At 44.8% G+C, this 20,796-nt stretch overlaps 1 protein-coding gene and 1 long non-coding RNA gene across 2 annotated transcripts in view; one reads left to right on the top strand and one right to left on the bottom strand.

Moving 5' to 3' along the window:
• Positions 1–6,097: 6,097 nt before the first annotated feature.
• The window catches only part of LOC144277196 (uncharacterized), a 73,598-nt gene continuing 58,899 nt past the window's right edge, over positions 6,098–20,796 (bottom strand). Inside the window, exon 3 of the long non-coding RNA XR_013348417.1 lies at positions 6,098–6,229. This is a non-coding gene — a long non-coding RNA (uncharacterized LOC144277196). The remainder of the gene's footprint in view (positions 6,230–20,796) is intronic.
• Positions 8,964–20,796, top strand: part of MYOM3 (myomesin 3) — a 55,625-nt gene continuing 43,792 nt past the window's right edge. Inside the window, exons 1-6 of the mRNA XM_077837998.1 lie at positions 8,964–9,070; positions 10,302–10,376; positions 12,300–12,459; positions 13,805–13,962; positions 18,827–18,922; positions 19,725–19,813. Of these exons, the coding sequence (XP_077694124.1) occupies positions 8,964–9,070; positions 10,302–10,376; positions 12,300–12,459; positions 13,805–13,962; positions 18,827–18,922; positions 19,725–19,813 (685 nt within the window). The remainder of the gene's footprint in view (positions 9,071–10,301; positions 10,377–12,299; positions 12,460–13,804; positions 13,963–18,826; positions 18,923–19,724; positions 19,814–20,796) is intronic.

The following is a 20,796-nucleotide window of genomic DNA, read 5'->3' as shown; positions in this document are numbered from 1 at the left end:
TGTGAGGGGAGGCTGTATGTATATTTCCTATAATAAAAGTTTCTTATCTCTGATTACTCTGATTCTCTCCTGAGTTGCACTGGGCCATGCACGCAATGGCATATGACTAAGTGCCATCTCTGTAAAAGAATCAGCTAGCTACTCACTCTGCTTCTGGGTTCACGATCCTTACAAAGCCAGAGGCTGCTCCCTGGAATGGAATGTTTGCTTTGCTTTGCAGCTATGGTTCCTTACAGCCTCAAGTGAATTTATGGTCATAAGCTTCAGACATGAGCAATAAAGTGAAACCGAATTCCCCTTTGTCCACTGTGCTCTTCAGTGCCGACAGGGCAACGAAACCATCCTTCTTTGTCTTTTTCAATAGTTCAGCATGGTCCCTGACCAAACCCTGAGTGCTTGCTCAGTTTCCACTTGGTTCTTTTATTCCCTGGAGCCAACAGATTTTTTCCCCACTGAACAAGAACCGAGTGCCAATGGAGTCCCCATGCTATTCTCTGAGTGGGGATAGGGAAGCTCAGCAGAGACCAGCTGCAGGATGGAGAAGAGATGGCAGGAGGAGGGCTGGGCCTGTGGTGTACATTCCTTGCCTTAAATGCCATGGGGAGGAGCCACCCTGGGGCCATGTCTACACTACAAAATTACGTCGACTAAACTTACCTCAGCGTGCAACCAGTGCAGTTATTACATCGCAGGTGTGTGCGCGCACTTGGCTCATGGCGGCGGTGCGCGTCCTCACCAGGAGCGCTTGTGTCAAATGCATTGACCGTGTGGGGCATTGTGGGATGGCTCCTGAAAGCCAGCAACAGGCGATGTGAGTAACCCATCAGTGTCTACGCTGACACTGCGTCGACCTACTTACAGTGACGGTGACTGTGCGCCGCTCGAGGAGGCGGTGTTACTATCAGCTTACAGAGGCACTTACACAGTGAAGAGACTTCCACAACAAGGTCGACAGGAGGCAGCTTACAGTGCCCTAACCCGGTTGTGTAGACCAGGCCTGGGTCGAGTGTAAGGGACATTAGCAGGGCAGGGGGAGGGAAGCATATACTGTTGTATCTCTTCTGTTGCTAAACAAAATCTGTCTCCAGAGACTTCTCTTCAGCATCTTTTCTCCAGCACTAACCTAAACTGAGGGGGAAATTCCTGTAGAGTAACAATATGAGGCAATCTGCAGCTGGTGCCCCAGATCTGTTTTTTTTCCAGCGGTAAACTGAGCAGCTGCTAACGCACGCAGCGTAGGACACAGGTGGACTTTATTGTCTAAAGCACCAACCAAGTGGGTAATTATTTTGGAACGGGGAGAAGAGCAAGCTCGGCCTGTGATTTGGAACAGGTGTGGAGGGAAAGTCATTTGAGCACATGATGCTGTCAGTTTTAAGGGAGAAATGGGATGTTTCTGTAGGAATAAGCAAAGCCCTTCTCTGGGTGGTGTGGGGAGAGTTCAGTTGATGAGCGCGGCGGGGAGATGAGTTATTCAAAACACGGGGAGCAGTTTGACATGCTTTTTCAGCCCAGAGGGAGATGAGGTCAAAGGTTACATTCCATTTGCCTTAGTGTGGTTTTGCAATTTGACTCTAACCCTAGGGCTTAGCCGTGGTTATGCTGGCAACAAGGGAACTGGGAAAAGGAGGGGTCCTGCCTAGCATGAGCTCACATGTAGCGTGGAAGCCACATGTTGGCACAAAGCGTTGTAATAGGCAAATTGCAATTCTGGTGGTTGCGATGAGCGTCTTAAAGGGCCAGATCCTACAATCCTGAGGAAGAGTTCTGTCCTTAGTTCTCACTCTGGCACACATCTCACTGAATTCCACGGGAGTTTTGCCTGAGTAAAGTCCCCAAGATTTGCCCCAGAACGAAGTTGTTGTGTGGTGAAAAAGCTAACATCCCCATCAGTGGTTCGTGCTACACGGTCCATAGTGCATGTCAACGATTCAAATGAGAAAAGCCCAGAATTGCCCTACCGGTCTGTGCTGCATCCAGAGGGAAGACTGGGGCGGGGAGACTGGAGAGATAGGATAGCGGTGATTACATGCAAAGGGGAGCAGCAAAGGGAACAAGAAATGGATTGAATGTTTCTTTTACTAGTAGCACCAGCAAAGGTTCTCTCCCTACTCCACCCTGCACCCCAAAAAGTTCTATTTGGGTGGGAAGAAAAATAGCAGTCACAGCCCAGGGAGATGGGGGCAGATGCAACAGTAGACACAACAGTGTTGGGGTGCCTGATGGGCCAGGCTGTCATTAAGGCCAAGTTTTTTAGGAGTTTGTCACTAGAGGTGGGTAGGAACTGGATTTTCCATTTAGTGGGAAGTTCCGCAAGTTCAAGAATTTTTGTTGTTGTCTGAAAACAAAAAGTTCAAAATTTTCCATGTAATGAGATTAAAAAAATAAATAAAACCAACAACTTGATTTCAGGTCAATCGAAACATTTCATTTTGATAAAAACTAAACATTTCATTCCAATTTTCTGATTTTTCTTTTCAATTTTTTTGTTAAATGTTATCTAGAAAACAATGAATTTCATTTGAAGAAGTCTTTTTGTTGTGAAAAATTCCATAGGTGTTGAAATGGAACTTCTGGCATTATTGAAATGCCTCATTTTGTGGGGAGGGAGGGTGTTTAAAATGAAATTTAATTTAAATCAATGCATTTTGGGGAAACATTTGGATGCAAACAGCATTTTTTGTCATAAAACCATTCAGATGAAAAATTTCTGACCCTCTCTACTATTCGCTTGAAGGCACATCACCCACCATGAGTCAGCCCCTGGGTCTTCTGGCTCTAGAACTGCTCCTGAGCTAAGTGCTGTCGTCAGGAGCTTGTCTAGCAGTGCGGCAAAGGTGCAGGCTATCAGCCTGTAGAAGACATTTCTATTGTGCTGCCTTTGCTGACACCATTTGGTGCCACTGAGTTGATCTGGACTGTTGTTTCCTTAATGACGCCATTTGCGCTGGCTCATGAATCCCATGCTTCTGTGACGCCAGCAGAACATTCTCCCCCAGGAAATTACAGCTGCAGATGTTGCAACAGGCCAGCTGCCTGTTAACATGTTGTTTCCAAGGAAAAGGCTGAGCCGGAAGCAGTAACATTCTGTGAAGCCAGCTCCCACACTGGCAACGGCTCCGGCTCAAGCCAGTGATGTGGGCTTCTTTTTTCAGTGTCGTCGCCTGCAGGCTGGGTATCTCATGTCAGCAGCATTCCAGGCGATGCTACTCCGGGAATAATTAAATGCCACCGTGCTGTCATGCTGGCTGGTGTTGTGAAACAAAACCCAAGACGCGGGATCAGCAGGGACAGCACAATGCGGGAGGGCAGGGCATCTCGGCAACAGCTTTTAAAAGAACCCGTTGAGAAATTCAGCCTGTGCACTTTATTTAACAGCCTTTTCCAGTCCCTTTGCTATCTACTGCAGGTATTTATCCTCACCACACTCTCTGAGGCAGGGATGTGCTATTAGCCCCATTGTCCAAGGGGAACTGAGGCACAGAGAGATTTAGGGCCAGATTTTTAAAGCTATTTAGGTGTTTAGAGTGTCAGATAGGTGCCTAGTGGGAGATCACCCACTGAAAACTCCCACTGAGTTTGGATCAGGCCCTAAGTGACTTGCCTAGGTCATATAGGAAGCTTGTGGCAGAACTGCGCATGGACTCCAGGTCTCTCAAATCCCAGGCTTGCACCCTGAAACACTGTTTCATCTTTCTTTCCCTGTTGTATCCCTCATGGCAGGGAAGAGACAAGATTGAACTGTAATGCACGTGGGCCTGATCTAATCCCATTGAGGTAAACGGAAAGACACTCTGGATCCAGCCCTATAAAAGGATTCTTGATAGAGATATTCCCAGTCCCCTGCTCTGATCACAGCTTACCCAGGACATGATCATGTACTTTGGGCCCTGAAATACTAAACCAGCAGGAGATACATGCTTGTCTGGTGAGTCACTTTATGAACTGAAAGGGAAGTGTCTTCTCTCTGAAACCATTCTCCTGGGGTGGGAGGGGCGGGGTGGTTACACCTGTCTAATTTTACTGAAGCTGTTGTTATAAAATCCATCATGGAAAAAGCTGTGGTAACGGCCTAATGATTTGAGCCTGCTCTTTTTCATTCCACTGAAGGCCAGCTCCAGATAAACAGCCTGGTTTCAACATCACTCCAAAGGCCTTTAAGTCATGCTAGCCAGCTGTTCCTCACTAACTGGAGATCATTTCGCATTTACCTTGGCTTTCGGGGATAAGAGGGTTTAGGCCTCAGAAGACAATAAAAGCTGGAGTTGCCTCGCAACAAAGGCCTCACTTATTCTCAGCCAGATGTCATGGTAGTGACAGATAAGCCTTGTCATGCCAGTTGTCTTAGTGATACCAGCGTGGCAGGTGCTATCTGTAACCCTACAAAAAGGCATTACATCTTTAGTTTCTCAGCTATATCTAGGAAGCTGTCACATAGCCACTCCCTGTGCCAGCCACCCTGGGCATAGCTTACAATGGATTGTCACCAATGCAACCTGAAATGTGTCCCTATAGCAGGAGATGAAGCGTTGTGTGCTTCTCTCTTACATGCTCTTTGTTTGTTTAATCTTTTCAAGGGGTCACGTTTGAAGAGAAGAAAAATGGAGACATTTTCGACTCAGTTTTATTTAAGCCGCTGCACCTTGGGAAAGACTAACTAAAACAACAGCTGGAAAGCGCCAAACTTCGAGGATGCAGGCCGAATGAGATGGCCCAGAGGAAAACACTGTGACTTGCCATCTCTGCAGGCCTAGGAGATCCGGTAAAATAGGCTTAATGATCTTAATCCTGGCCTCCCAGTATGGACACGTTTATTCAGAAGGGGCCAAGAGTGTGTTGCTTCAGGGCAGCTCAGATGGGTGCAGTGGGAGAACTATATGAGAGAACTTGCAAGGCATCTGCAACTTGGTGCGGAGTAGGGCTATTCACTTCCGTGGGATCAGAACATTTCTGCTGCTCATGCACGTTTGTGTCTTTGCAAATGAAGAGAGTCAACACGTGACTTCCAGCTGAGCCAAGATCTGAATGGCTGGCACTGGCCTGGCCTCTGAAGAGCACCAGCATTCACTGAGCTTACCTCAAAATGTGAAATACAGAAAGCTCTAGGCTCATGTTAAGAGTCCGAAGAAACCCCTATAACAAATCTCACTTTGAAAGGATCTACTCAAAAGACGTGCCCGTAGCTCCGTTCTCTGGATGTACAGTGCACAAGCTCGGCTGGTGAATGCCATGGCAGTACATAGCAGCGCTCCGCCAATTCACAACTCTGGCTGCTTTGAGCAGTGCCACACGGATGCAACTGGATTCAGCTGGGAAGTGCTTGATTGACAATCTGCTCCTGCAGCCCCCTAAGCCAGCCACTCTCAGAGCTGCATCTCTTTTTCTGTAGCAGGATCTGAGACCACAGAACACATCGCCAGTCCCTCGCAGGGGTGGCAGCAGTTGGTCCTTATTGAAACTCAGGCCAGACTTTTAAGTAAAATCAATCATTTCTGTTAGATAGCTCTGCTACTCTGCACAAAACTCTCAGATACCATGGTGACTGGTATTCAATGGATGGAAAGACTGATCCACTTGGATGAGGCAGGCCTCAATTTTCCAGTAACTGTAAAAGTATCAGACAAATGAACTATGTAATATATTCCACAAATGGAGACAGCTGTAAGCCAATCAAAACACAGATCTGCCATCAGCTCCTGATCCAATTAGATTTTCATGCAAATTGGCTGGAACTGGCATTCACTAAAGAGATGTCAAAGTAACTGAGTTTCAGCAGCTGTCCACTAACACATGGGAGATCCAGGAGGGGAGATTAAAGTGTTCTCAATTCATTTTAGAGGCTTTGTGAAATTCTGCCCAATGTAAATCAGCAATGAGTAACGCTATGCTCCCATGTCCTTAGATCTGTCAGCATCTCCCCCCACAATACCGTTTTGATAATAGCATTAATCTGCTTGACCTAGAAAAGGTTTTGCAAGTAGCTGCCAGTGCAGCAACCTGTTTAAACATTGTAAAGAAAACCATGGATAGTTTCCCCCATTGTCATTGCAATGCTATGGCACAATGCTATATTTAAGACTCCAGGGTGGGCACTTACCCATAGGGCACATTCTTTTGGGAGCAGTCATTCTTAATGTCATCAGCAGGGAAAAGGAAACGGTCCTTTGTCCTTTATCTTTCTTGAGGACAGCCACTCTCTCTGGCGCTTCTCTGGGTGAATCTGGCTTATCTGTAAGTAGGCTACAGTTTATACAAGACTTATAAGACTTTTATAACAACATCAGCTATTGCAAGCGTTCATTGCACTTGCACATGGCGATAATTCATGCTTCTTGAGTGTCTCTTGCCTGAAAGGGTTCCTAACAACCCCCCCCCCCCCCCCCGCTGCCCAGTCTTTTCCTTCTAAGACTGTTTTTCCGGCAAGAATCCATTCATTGGTAGTTTTTTCTAAATAGATCATTGCATTTTGGACTGGAAAGCAGTCGACTGCAATACAGCTGGCATTATGTTTTAACAGAACAAAGCTCTATGTCTCTACAGAAGACCTTAGGTTGCAGAGCATTGAACGTTAATTCAAAACGATCGAGGAAAAAAACTGAAGTAAAATAAAAGCAAACATGAAACAATATTTATGTGTAGACCATGGAAACACATATCTGATGCCTGGTAGTTATTTTTCAGCTGAAATATAGTTCAGATCATATTTTAAAGAGCATAGAAGCATTTTTCTGAAAAATAAGGTAGGTCTTATTTTCTTTTCCCTATACTTCCTTTGCTGTCTAGGGAAGCCTCTTCTCAAGCTGTGCTCTACTGATGGAATAGTGACATGATAATTCTATAGTTTACTTTGCATGTTGGGACATTTTGAGTTCCCTATGACAAATAAGTTTTCATCTGGGGTATTTTTAAGCAGGTTACTTACATTAACATTTCAACAGCTTATTAAAAGAATTAGACTAATGCAACATAATTGTATCAAAACTGTATCTTCCTGGCTGAATAATGTTTTAGGATTAGAAATGCAATAAACTAAAAGCCAAACCAAAATAGCTAGGGAAAAATTCCTTCCATTGAAATGAGCCAGTGACAGGTTTAACTGCATGGGTTTTCAAGGAATATTATTAACAAGGGTAACATTTTCTGAAGTGCCTAAATCTTATTTTCAAAAGTCACTTAGGATCCTAAGCCTCATTGAAAAGCATTCCGATTCAGGTGCTTACAGTTCGAAGTCATTTTGGAAAATAGGACTTAGGATCCTAAATCCACTTAAGCATTTTTGAAAAATCTACCCCAAATCTTTTATAACCAAAGTCTTTTCCTACCCATTCATTGAATCCTGTAATTTGTATGTGACCCAGACTGATTTAGCTTTCATGTATTAGTCACATCAGGGCTACTCTGGAGGACTTGTTCGCTTTCATGAAGCAGGTTTCTGGAAAGGCTGTAGGTGGGGTGGGCTAGGAAGGGATACCCTTTTAAAAGTTGGTGCCATTTAATCCCCAGGCATTTATTCAGTACTTAAAAGCAGCTCACTGCACATTCCCAGAGGAGGGGCTGCAGGGATAGCTTAGCTTTTTAGGCAGCTGATGGGAGGAAATGGACCAGAGCCAGTAGCCACATTTTTCACCCCCCACATTTCCACCTCTAGCAAAGAGAACAGACGAGAGGATTTGATATCATATATGATAATCACATTGTAAGGAGAGTGGTCACTTTGGATAAGCTATTACCAGCAGGAGAGTGAGTTTGTGTGTGTGGTTTTTGGAGGGGGGGTGGGAGGTAAGAAAACCTGGATTTGTGATGGAAATGGCCCACCTTGATTATCATACACATTGTAAAGAGAGTGGTCACTTTGGATGGGCTATTACCAACAGGAGAGTGAGTTTGTGGGGGGGGGAGAAAACCTGGATTTGTGCTGGAAATGGCTCAACTTGATTATCATACACATTGTAAGGAGAGTGATCACTTTAGATAAGCTATTACCAGCAGGAGAGTGGGATGGGAGGAGGTATTGTTTCATGGTCTCTGTGTATATAATGTCTTCTGCAGTTTCCACAGTACGCATCCGATGAAGTGAGCTGTAGCTCACGAAAGCTTATGCTCAAATAAATTGGTTAGTCTCTAAGGTGCCACAAGTACTCCTTTTCTTTTAGCACATTTTAAGGTGCCCTTGGATTTAAAAAGATTTCAGTTTTGTGCCTATGGATTCCAGTCCAAAACTCTGATGACTTTCTAACATGTTTTAAGATTGTCTATCAAACCTATTTTAGTTTAATTTATCCCACCTCATCTACCCTATCTGGCTCATCTAGGTTTTATACCAGGCTCCTCCTTGTAGTGTCTGAATGCTATTTTGGAGCTTGATCCCACACCCATGGAAGCCTGTGGAAAGACTCCCCCCGATTAAATCGGGCCTTCGTGAACAATCAACGTAGTGACTGGATTTTAGCTATTTATTGTTCTTTTCCTGACACCAGTTACTTTTAAAGGCTCTTGAAGGACCCTCTGCTCTTAGATTTTTATTTTTCACCAAGAATTGATTTCACTGCTGTGGAACCAAAATTGTTCATAGATGTTAAGACCAGAAAGGGCTGTTCTGATCTCTTGCATAACACAGGTCAGAGAACCTCACCCAGTAACTTCTGCATCAAGCCCAGCACTTCTGTTTGAGTTAGAGAATATCTTTTAGAAATTGTTTTTTCACTGCTTTGTTTTTAAGGCAGATGCTGGCCCCAGTTTTTAAAATGGGAATCCCTCATTTGCAAGCAAATGGATGCTTAGGAACCGGAAATAAGTTGCTGTCTTAAAGATTTGAGATTGGTCTCATTGAAGTTAATAGGTGCTTATTTGTACGTGCAAATGAAGGGTTATCCTGGACTGTCAGAGACAGCCCATTTGGAAGGGGGGCTTAAGGTGTATTTGACTCTGTTCTGGCAGGTAAGATCCCTCTGTGAGTGCTCAGCATGGAAACTCGGACTCTGTTTCACCGCAGTGAGGAGGAGCAAAAGGAGGAGAGCCAACGCAGCTTGCAGATGACCTCTACCACAAGAAAGGCAAAGTTCAGGTCCAGGTGAGTCAAGGGGCTAGTGATGAGTCAAAGAGTTTATGATGAAGTGAGTCAGGTCCAAGTGAATCAGCCAGGCCTAGGCAAGTCAAGGGACTGGTGGTAAGTCAAGGGATTATCAATAAGTGAAATAAATAGAATGCCTTGTTCACTTATTCATACAACACACCCAGCTACGTCCTGTGCTGCCTAACCTGGACTGTGGTTTCAAATAAGCAACTGATTCTTTACTGCCTGCCCTAAAGAGCTGTGTGTGCCAATCTATGAACATTGCATCCCAACCCATCGGAGAGTGGTAGATGAAGTAAGTAAGTAGATGGAGTTCTATGGGAAGAATAGCTGATGTTAAGAGCAACCCTACAATAACAAGTCTGTCTGTTGGTCCCAGATCTCATAAGCCATCCCTATAATTATAAGCCATTGCATATGTGGACACCAGCCCAAAAGGCAACTCTACAATAATAAACTAGTGTGTGCAGCCCAGCCCTCAGGAGTGGCTCTATAATATGAAATTAGTGTCTGCACAGCCTCACGCATGTGAGAGACACTATAATAATATGCCTGTGTGCCTACAATAAGGGGAAAGGCCGTAGAGGTCCAGATTTCTGTTTTAAATGTCCAAGGAGAAACTATAAGAAGAATAATTGCAAATACCTTTGTTGATCTTTCTTTTAGGGGCTACTGAAATAGATCTTCAGTGTTCAAATTATAGCTCAATATACTCACTCTAAAGCATGGTCCTTCACTCTCTTGTGCTTTGAGTTTGGTGGAATGGGTGCCCAGATTCCCAAAGGTATTACAGTACCCAGCTCCCACTGAAATGAATGGGAGCTAGGGGCCTAAATGCCTATGAGTAGCTGGGCCTGGGGCCCTTTCTCTTTTCATTCACTGCTGTAAATCCAGCCCAGATTAGTCATGGCTGAAAGTGATTTCCATAAGATGGCTATGGTTGGATGGTCTAATGGGCCAAGCAAAGTAGACTGAGGTAACATTTCCAAAAGTGACTTAGGTGCCTAGGAGCCTAATTCTCATTGACTTCCAATGAGGCTTCTAAGACCCAGATCCTCAAAGGTATTTAGGAGCCTAAGTCACTTTTTAAAATGGGACTTAGGTTCCTAAGTCAGGCACTTTTGGAAATGTGACCCTTGCTGCTGGACATGTACAGGTCCAGGGATCATTTTCTTTATGAGTCTATTCAACATGATCTGAATTATTTTTCTGTATCTGCCACCTGAAGTGAGGAAGAAGAGACTTTCACCGTTTCAGAATTATCCATAGCAGCTGCCCTCGCCTTGACCTCAGAAGTATCATGGTAGGTCTGACATGAATATGGCTACTGTGGTTGTATAGAGTGGGCTAGATTTAGATCACATGTACCTAGAAGATGCACAGATTCACAATAATTCTTAATTTGAACCAATAATAGACCTTGTAATGTTACTACCATAGATTTACCCAGGCAAGGCAATTTGTGGATATGGTATAGTGTCTTGTAGTTAGAGCCCGGGAGCCAATGCTGTTTGGTTCTATCCCCAGCTCTGTAAGTGACTGCATGACCTCAGACAATTTCACTTCACTTCTCCCTGCCTCTGTTTCCCATCCCAAAACTGATGATAACAATCCTCCTCTATCTCCCAGGGGAGATGTGAGGTCTAATTAATCAATGCATGCATGCATGCAAAAGCATTTGGAGATCCTTGTTGGGAGGTGCAGAGTGCTATGAGATGGACCCATAGGGTCAAGAGACACATTGTACAGCTTTCATAATGCCTGGGTGAATTTTTAAGAGACCTGCGGCCCATTCCTTCTCTCAGTGAGATTAATGGCAAAACTCTCAGTGACTTCCACCGGGTGCAGGACCTAGCCTCAGGTTCCTAAATTCTTGGTGTATTCATGTTTCTCTATACACCCCATTCATTTTTCCATCCTGGCAAGTAAAAGTAAGTTTGAGAAAGGATCTTTATCTCCAAAGTTCTCATTGGAAAGGAAACACTATGGGACAAATCCTAGCAACATACCAGAAAGTCAGAAAAGCAAGGGCTGCAGGATAGAGCCAGAGCAGCTGCTTGGGCTACTTAACTCAAGACCAGAAGCCAGAAACTCCTGGCTTCTAATTCGACTTGTTTTCTATGTAGCCATGGGGAAGTTACTCAGCTGTTCTGTGCCTCAGCTTCCCCATTCTACAATAGGGTTAACAGTTACTAGCCACCCAAGAGGTGGTGAGGGTTAATCCGTGGATGTTTGCAAAGGGTTCTGAAGATGTGAAGCTTCAGTATATACGCTGCCAGATCCAGCCAGTGGAAGGGAATCCATGTCATTAGTAGGCAAAGTACCATGCAATAGGCAAACTCAAAGCACCCCCAGGGCACAGCTAGTTGAAAAACACAATTTCTGTCCCGTGCTGCAGCCCAAATTGAGACAAAAGGTCAAAATTTCAGATTTTTTCACAAAACGAAATATTCTGATAAGTTTTGTTGCTATAGGGTAAAAATGTTTGGTTTGGACTTTACCATTTCTGCTCAGACAATATGTCACAATATGAATAGTCCAAACAATAACATCTAAGTTAAATGTTTCAGCCTTCTCAAAACAAAATGTTTCAATAATTGTCCGCTGAAAATTCAGCACCGTCAGGATGTGCCCATGAAACCTTTTGATTTCATTGAATCAGCATTTTCCGAAGGAAATCTGTTCTGTCGGAACATTTTGGACCCACTTTGCTCCAGGTCGGGGTGCTTGTCACTTGCTGTCTTCAAGCACAAAACACTCATTGCTAATGGAAATCTGTTGCTGCAGGTGGCAGAATAAATACGTACTGGATTTGAGGCTAGCTGTGCCCTTATTCCTGAGCCCACTCTGCAGTGCAGTTAGCAGCCGCTCCTAGAGCTGGCTGCTCCAGGCCAGAACTTAGAGGAGACTAGGCAGCATAGTCTTAGTTAGTCTGGGAGCCAGAGAGAACCACAGCTCCAGAGACCACAATAGGGAATTTCTATGGGACACTACACGACTCTTAACCCTCATCCTCCTAGTGCCACGTTGTATAACAACCCATCATGCCAGCACTGTCTGGCTTCTAGTGTTTAAGATAGCAATATCCCATCCATGCCCACTGCTGAGTGGGTACCAGAGTGTCCTTCCTTATAGACCTGCATAGCTTTAGCCCGGCGTGCGTGCGATGAAAACTCACAAAGGACTTCACCAGTTGTGGCTGTTTTATTAACATTGGCTGTTGCAGGGAATTCAAGCTGAGGAGAGAAGCTACCATCATAGAGCTGGAGAAGCGGGGTCAGAAGAGAGTCCGGTTTGGGAATGAAATGGAAAAGCTGGAGAAGGCGGTCATTAGGAACTGCAGGCTCCTGCGCGTGAAGGCTGATCGGAAGGCCTTTCGCAAGAAGGTCAGAGTCGCAAAGGGATTGCAAGAATATCCAGAGTTATAACAATTAATGCTAGCAAGCATTATGTGGAAGGGATATTAAACCTCTTGCTTCAGGGTTTAAGTTGATCTCTAGCTACTGGAGATCAGGCTGAGACCTAGCTTATGTCCACACTACAGCATTTGCAGCAGTGCAGCTGCCATGTTTCTGGTGAAGATGCTCTAAGCCGACAGGAGAGAGCTCTCCTGTCGGCTTAATAACTCCTCCCTCCATGAGAGGCAGTAGCTAAATTAGTGGGAAAAGTTCTCCCTCTGACATAGCACTGTCTACACCAGCACTTAGGTCGGTATAACTACATCACTCAGAGGTGGAGATTATTCATACCCCTGTGTGATGTAAGTTATACCGAAGTAATTTGTAGCGTAGACATAACCCGAATGTAGAGGCAGATTACCAACATCTGTCGCGAAGGGGTTCCTACACCTTTCTGTGAAGCAGCCAGGGCTGGCCACTGTCCGAGACAGGACACTGGGCTAGATGGACCATGGGTCTGATCCAGGCTGGTAACCTCATGGTCCTAAGAGGGGGAATTTCTGGCTATTTTCTTACAAGTGATGAGTGTTTCAAAATCTACCCCAGAAACTACCTACTTTTCATTCCACCCAGGTTAAAATACTATAAAGCTGGCTGAGGCCAGCACCATTCATACAGCCACCACATCCATACCAGGCACTCCAGCAAAGCGATCACTGTGTGGGTAATGGAGTGAAAAACATAGCCCTGTCTTTCCTTGCCATTTCCACCAGTGACACTGTCTTTGGAGTTAACAGATCCCCACAGTTCTCTAACATTAAGGGGCTAAGTAGCTGCCCAAAAAGCAAGCTTTGAGGTTTCTCTCCACCTGCTGTCACTCCAGTAGAGCCAGGGTAAGATCCTCAGCTGGTGTAACTTAGTGACAGCCCTTTGAAATGAACAGAGTAACGCTGAGCTACTCCAGCTGAGGATTGGGCCCTTATTTCTTTACTGTCACTAAATCCAGCAAGGAGAGAGGCTTTCAGAAGTTGCATGCCCCTTCAAGAAAGTGTCTCTTCTGGGACAGGTTGTTCTCAGCTTGTTAACAGAAGGCATCTGCCACCAGTGTTGGGGTTGGAAACTTTCACCCTCGTGAAGCTATGAAAGTGATGTGCAGCTCTGTTTTGACAACCACTCCAATCAACTTCAGAGCCAAGATCTCTGCTGGGTGGGAGCAGCCTGCCGTTTTGCAATGGGAGAAGGCTGTTGCCATTTACACTTGCCTCTTCTTCAAAAGAACCTGCATCGTTAGAACATAATCCTGTTGTCCTTGTCCATTCAATCCTTGCCCTAGGCTCTAGAGAAGGCCCAGCGGGAGAAGGACTACATCGAGCTGCTTTCAAGCCGGCCCCCCTTGATCTGGATCCCACTCAGAGTTCATGCAGTCTGGGAGAGAATGGGGGTGAAGCTTACATGTATCATTCTGGCTTCCCCTCCACCGCAGGTCACCTGGTGCGTGAGTTGGGGGCGATGACTGGAGCTGACCTTGTGGATACAAAGCATGTATGCACTTTGAGGGGCAAACAGGAGCGCAGCAGCTGTGTCTTGTTAGAAAGCTCTAAAAGGGTGGGGGGAAGGGGAACACGGTGTTCGGAAAATACAGAAAACACTTTCCCTTCTGGGTCAGTGCTTCAAATACCCTCCCCGATTGGCTGGGAGTTGTTACTGTCTGGTGACGCTCTGTGAAATGGGCGGCTCCCATAGAACAAGGTGTCCAGGTCTGAAAACATCTGCACAGTCAGTAGAAACTGCCCTCTGATAGGCAGTCTCAGCAGAGAAGCGCAGGATCCAATGGGCCCCGGAGAGAGAGAACGGTTGTGGTTTTTGTCCCACTGAGCTGTCTGAGGCAGGGCTGATTCACATATCGATGACATGGGGCATGGAGAACTTGCCCTGCTGCTGTATCGATTCTGTGCATAAGCAAAAGACCAAACCCGCCAGGGCTATCAAACTCGCTGCTCCCTCCAGCTCCAGATTCACTCAACAAATGACAGGGGGGGAAATATATTGACAATTCAGTGGAGGTTTTATTTGATCCTAATGGCCTCTCTGGGTAAACTAGACTCCAGAAAGACCCACCGGCAGACACCACTCCCTCAGCTCCCATTGGCCACGGAGATGCCGGCAGCTTCCCGGGAGTCACACAGAGCCAGGTAGGGAGCCTGCCTGCGCTGCCAACCGGACTTTTGACAGCCCGTCAGCAGTGCTGACTGGAGCCGCCAGGGTCCCTTTTTGACCGGGTGTTCCAGTCAAAAACTGGACACCTGGCAACCCTAGTCCCACCCCAGGGAGAGAATTCTCCTGGGCTATAAGCGAGACTAACCAATGTTTGGTTTCAGCCGTGCTAGTCTGTATTTGCAAAAAGAAAAGGAGTACTTGTGGTACCTTGGAGACTAACCAATTTATTTGAGCATAAGCTTTCGTGAGCTACAGCTCACTTCATTGGATGCATACTGTGGAAAATACAGAAGATGTTTTTATACATACAAACCATGAAAAAATGGGTGTTTATCACTACAAAAGGTTTTCTCTCCCCCCACCCCATTCTCCTGTTGGTAATAGCTTATCTAAAGTGATCACTCTCCTTACAATGTGTATGATAATCAAGGTGGGCCATTTCCAGCACAAATCCAGGGTTTAACAAGAACGTCTGAGGAACGGGGGTAGGGGAGGGAGGGGGGTGTGGTAGGAAAAAACAAGGGGAAATAGGTTACCTTGCATAATGACTTAGCCACTCCCCGTCTTTATTCAAGCCTAAGTTAATTGTATCCAATTTGCAAATGAATTCCAATTCAGCAGTCTCTCGCTGGAGTCTGGTTTTGAAGTTTTTCTATTGTAATATCGCAACTTTCATGTCTGTAATCGCGTGACCAGAGAGATTGAAGTGTTCTCCGACTGGTTTATGGATCACTTTAGATAAGCTATTACCAACAGGAGAGTGGGTTTGGGGGGGGGGGGAGAAAACCTGGATTTGTGCTGGAAATGGCCCACCTTGATTATCATACACATTGTAAGGAGAGTGATCACTTTAGATAAGCTATTACCAGCAGGAGAGTAGGGTGGGGGGAGAGAAAACCTTTTGTAGTGATAAACACCCATTTTTTCATGGTTTGTGTGTATAAAAACATCTTCTGTATTTTCCACAGTATGCATCCGATGAAGTGAGCTGTAGCTCATGAAAGCTTATGCTCAAATAAATTGGGTAGTCTCTAAGGTGCCACAAGTACTCCTTTTCTTTTAACCAATGTTTCACATTCTCAAAGTAAAGGCAGAAGAGCCAGTCCTCTCTTATTTATCGATGCCAAACTGATGTAAGGGGCCTTAGTGTAAGTAAGCATCAGGCCCGTATGGGTCCAGATTCTGCACTGCTAAAGCAAATGGGAGCTTTGCCATTTGGCTCCAATGGATGTCAGCTCAGGCCTGTTGCCTACACCCATTGTGGCCTTTCTGACGCAGCTCTTATCAGAGACCACAATCCTGGAAATGAAGTCTCAGCAGTTGATGAATGCTTGATATTGAACTCTCACCAGTGTATAACCCAGCACCTCTGACTGTGTTGTCAGCAGTGTGGATAGAACCCAGGACTTATGGACCTAAAAGCGTGAGCCTCTAGTCTACTGCCTGAGCTATAAGAATCTCAGCATGGTTCATCCATTACAGGGAGACAGGGCTACACTCAGCAAGCGAGGCTTACATATGTAATTCCAGGGACTTCAGTGAAATTACTCCTGATAAATGCCAGTGTAAATGATATCAGGCTCAGGACACAGGCATGTGCATGTGCAGGGGCAGTTGCCTATGTATCTCTGTATGCGTTCTGAGTTTGGAGGTGCCTGGGTATGAGGAGGTATGTATGAGCACTGGAGAGGAGCAGGAAAACCTGTTACCCCAGACTCTGGTGTCTGCAAATAGGCAGTTGTGGAATGCTCATTTGTTTCAAAAGGGCCTGATTCTGATCCTCCTTCCCACCTGGTTATACCCTCTTCTGATTTCCATGTGGAAGCTCTCACCAGAAAACGAAAGAACATTTCCTTCTCCCTCCTCTGGAATAGAAGGAAAGGTCTCGCCCTTTCTCCCATGCTGCTGCTGCACCACCTACACCTGTTCAAACACAGCGTGTTACAGAGAAGTTCTGAGCCGAGCTAGGGAAGACTCTGAGGCCCTTTATAGTTGTGTACTAGAACGTATTACATAATAACAAGACTACTCCCTAAAGCTTTCGATTTGGCTTCAGACCAGAAGTAAATGAGCCCCCAGCACAAACAGATTTTGATACTTAGAGGAAGCCCTCCTGCAGTCTCTTAAAATAATTTATGATATCTCTCTTTAACAAGTTTGACAGTGGTCAGGCTAAGTCCCAAAAGTCTAGGTTCTTTGGCAGAGATTAAACCAGCCCAAAACCTCAGAGACCAACACCCTCAAACTCTGGGGAGTACTGAATCTGGATCCAAAACTCTGTGGCTCATGCCCATTAGCAAATATCTTATCTCGGTGGGACAAATTAGTTGTTGATTTAGCCCAGATATATACAGTCCACGTAGCATTTCAGTGTGATGGTGGCAGAAAATCAGCTGTTCCAGAGTAAGCAATGATAAGAGGTATGTTTCTTCCAAGCAGGGGTGTTGTTGCTGTATAGACGGGATGCTTCTGTTGACTCTGATCAGGGATTATTTATTTATTTACCCATCTGTAGAAAAGGATGACACAAAATATTTCAAGAAACTCCTAGTATGTTCCAGTTTAGGAGCTGTTGTTTCTAATCTTCCTTCTGGTCTGGACGTCATCCTTGCTTTTATTTTGACCTGCGGGGGAGGTTTGCTAGAGGGGAGAGAACAGGAGACTTCTACAAATAGGCTGCTACTCAAAGGAGGAGATGGCCTTTTTAGTTTACATTATAGTCTTCCCATAAACTGTAGTAAACCCTTGTATCCAATGCAGAGTGTAGGACTGAGCACTCCAGAGATGCCTAAATGAGGCAATGTTATTTTATTATTTATTTGTATTGTAGTAGCACTTAGGAGCCCCAATCATGGAACAGGGTCCCACTGTGCTGGGCACCGTACAAGCACAGAACAAGTCCCTGCCCCAAAGAGCTTACAATCCACGTCTAGAGCTATTCGAGTTACACAAATAAGCAAACTAAACAAGAAGAATTGTACATTGGTGGAACTGACTCAATTCCTCTAGCCCGTTACAAGCTTCAGGGAGGTTTATGAACAGGCTTTACATTTGCTCTTAAAGACGGTTCCATACAAACTTTTTCAGAATGTGACCTCTTTGATTCACTCCCTCCAGAGTTATCTCAGCTGTCAGAGCAGTGTCACCTATGTACCAATACCGAACTTAGCTTTGGAGAGTGGCCATTGTGCTAAAGCCCCCCCATCTCCGGCTTGTGCTCATGAATCTTAGTCATTGGCCAGCATCTTAGAGCCGACGAGACTATTTCTCCAATGCACTAGACAGGTGCAGACACACTGGACATTCGCCATCAGGGCTGGACTAACAGTCAGGATACCGTACGTGCCTTGGGATTAAACTGCCCTGGCCCCTAAAATTTGAGAAATATGAAGTGACTCTTTTCTGTTTACTGAGCTTTGCTTAGTTACAAACTCACAGGATGGAAAATGTTATTGAGATCTCTTAGGATTGTCTGCAGAAGTTACTGTTAACAACAGCCGGGCAGAAACAACAAGGAGGCCAGGAATAACATTTCACACATTGTGCACCAAGGTCCTTGCTCAGTTTGACAGTCAAATTGATTGTCCTCAAATGAAAATGCCTGAAATAGTCAAACATTAATTTCAATGACTTTACTAGGGGAAAATCTCCTCTACTGTCAAAGTTTCAGATGGGCTTTGGGGGCAGATTAACTTCCCTACTCTGGTCCCTTTGCACCTTTCCAGCAGTGCAAAGGGAGCCAGATGTCTGCAGTAGTCAGAACCAAAAAAACCAGCTCCTATACCTCCCTTCCTGCAACCGCCAGAGCGAGGGCGGGGGGAAACAAATGAGGTAGGAAGCAGCGAGCAGGTGGAGTGGTTGGAGAGTGATGCACTCGGGCAATACCCAGCTTTTTTGGTCCCTAGGCAACCATAGCCAGGTGGAACAAGGTAAAGCAGCCCTGAGACTGCTCTAACTTGTGCTGGGGCAGAGAATCAGAGAGCTGTGACCAGCTGTCCACTCCCCTGTTCTGCTGTGCCCCATGGAATATATGTGGCTGATGGTGTTACTTTGAAAACAAGCTGTTAAATATACCCATTAATTTTCATCTAAACTAGAACATCCCTCTTGAACAGTGTGTCATTTTATATTCAACTAGGTATAAAAATGGAGTCCGTATTGATCCCCGACTGGCTCCAGCAGGGAAATACAGGATCCAGAACAAGTTTGGCATGCTCACACTAGACATCAATAGGTAATGTACAGACCTTCTGCTTAGCTCCTTCTTCATTAGCAGCAAGGCCTGGTCTGCTGAGATTCCCAGGCCAGTTCTGTAGAACAAAGAGGGCTGGAGGAGGACTGGAAATGCATCTGGAGTCTGATTCTCCACTGCCTTGCTCCAGGGCTCTAGGAACTTACCTGGACCAAATCTCTGCCCATTGTGAGGTTGACCCAACACTTCTAATAGCTCATTGGGCTTTAAATATTATTTTATTTTGTTTGAACCTGTATAAATGGAGGTAGATGCAAAATCTCTATGATCTATTGCAGATCCTCATTACTCTACTTTGTTTCCTACAGTACATTAGGGATACCTCATCATTTTGGCATTAAGTGTACTCAGGGCACTGTACAAATCTGGATGGACTGATACCTTTCTACAGAAACAAAAAGGCTGCAAGATATATGTGTAATATATATAAGGCCAGGTCTTCAGTGGAATTAATGTGATGCATAGGCCCTTATTCTGAGAATCTCACCTTATGTGCATAATTCCTTGTATATCAAAAGAACAATATATTGAGCAGGGGGTTGGACTAGATGACCTCCTGAGGTCCCTTCCAACCCTGATATTCTATAATTCTATTATTTGACTTCTAAGTGTCAATAATGCCCGACTCCTGCATTCCAAAAAAGACTTGGCAAAAAACAAGACTTCTCTTTTAACTTTTGGTCTTAAAGACCAACCCCTATTGACATGCACTGCTCAGAGTTAACCCTCCAGCGGAAGCATCAAAGACTGAAACTTAAAAGGAAAAACAAACCATTTCTTACAGATGCTCCTTGGAAGACTCTGCTGAATACAGTGTCGAAGTTAAAAATCCATATGGTGAGGCCTATTCATTTGCTACGGTGCTTGTCCAGAGTAAGTTTCCTTTTAAACATTTTTTATGGATTCTTCTATTTGTTTTCATTAAAAGAAATTACTGTATTAACCACATACACATGAACAAGGGGATGCAGTGGGTTGTCTAGCTAAGCCTTCGAGATGGGGGGAGAGGTAGGAGGGAAGAACAATTGGATTTAAAAAATATATTTAAAAAGCATCAATCAATATGTTTTCCATGGTAAACTGTCCATAAAACAATTTCTATTGTCATTACAGAGACAAATAGCCAACTCATCAGAAAGGTTGTTGGTAAATTAACTACAAACCTAAGAAAGAAAATCCATATCAGATTAACTTTTCTTATGCACAAAATTTTAGGCCCTGAGCCGCAAAGATATTTAGGTCTCCTACCTTCCAGTGAAATCAAAATACCTTTGAGGATCTGAGCCTTAGTTCGTACTCATTTGACTTGCCACTAACCTATCCCTCCCTAGTCTAAGTCGTAACATGTGCAAAGCAGAGTTGCTAGCAGCTTATTTCCATACACACTTTTTTTTTATTATAACACTCTACCTACAGATTGTTTTTCTTCATGGTTTTATTTCCTCTCTTATTTAAAGCAGGGAGTGAGATCACTTTGGTTAGAGGCATGGAAGTTCGTCTAGTGGAGTTTCATGCAAATGGTCAGGGTCAGCTTGTGTGGTCTAACAGCAATAGCCCTTCTTTGAAAGAGCTCTTCTCCTGGTGTTTGCTGTTGTCAGGAGTTGAGTTAAAAAGATTTTAACTAGAGTGTGTTCTGTTTAAACAAACAGAAATCAAAATGGCTGGACTCATGTTACAATGAGACCCAGTATTTATAACCCAGGGATCTAGCTTAGCCTACATCTGACTGTCACCATTCTTTCCCCTTCTGCCTCTGCAATAGCCTTTGGGTGGAAGCCTGAAGTTCCTGGCTGTTCTGAGTCAGGGTCCCATTCTCATCCCCCAGTCCTTTAGACTGCTGTCAGTCTGGGCCATAG

Source organism: Eretmochelys imbricata, chromosome 19, assembly GCF_965152235.1.
Source record: "Eretmochelys imbricata isolate rEreImb1 chromosome 19, rEreImb1.hap1, whole genome shotgun sequence".
Classification (NCBI taxonomy): domain Eukaryota; kingdom Metazoa; phylum Chordata; order Testudines; family Cheloniidae; genus Eretmochelys; species Eretmochelys imbricata.
This window is presented reverse-complemented; position numbering and strand designations above follow the sequence as displayed.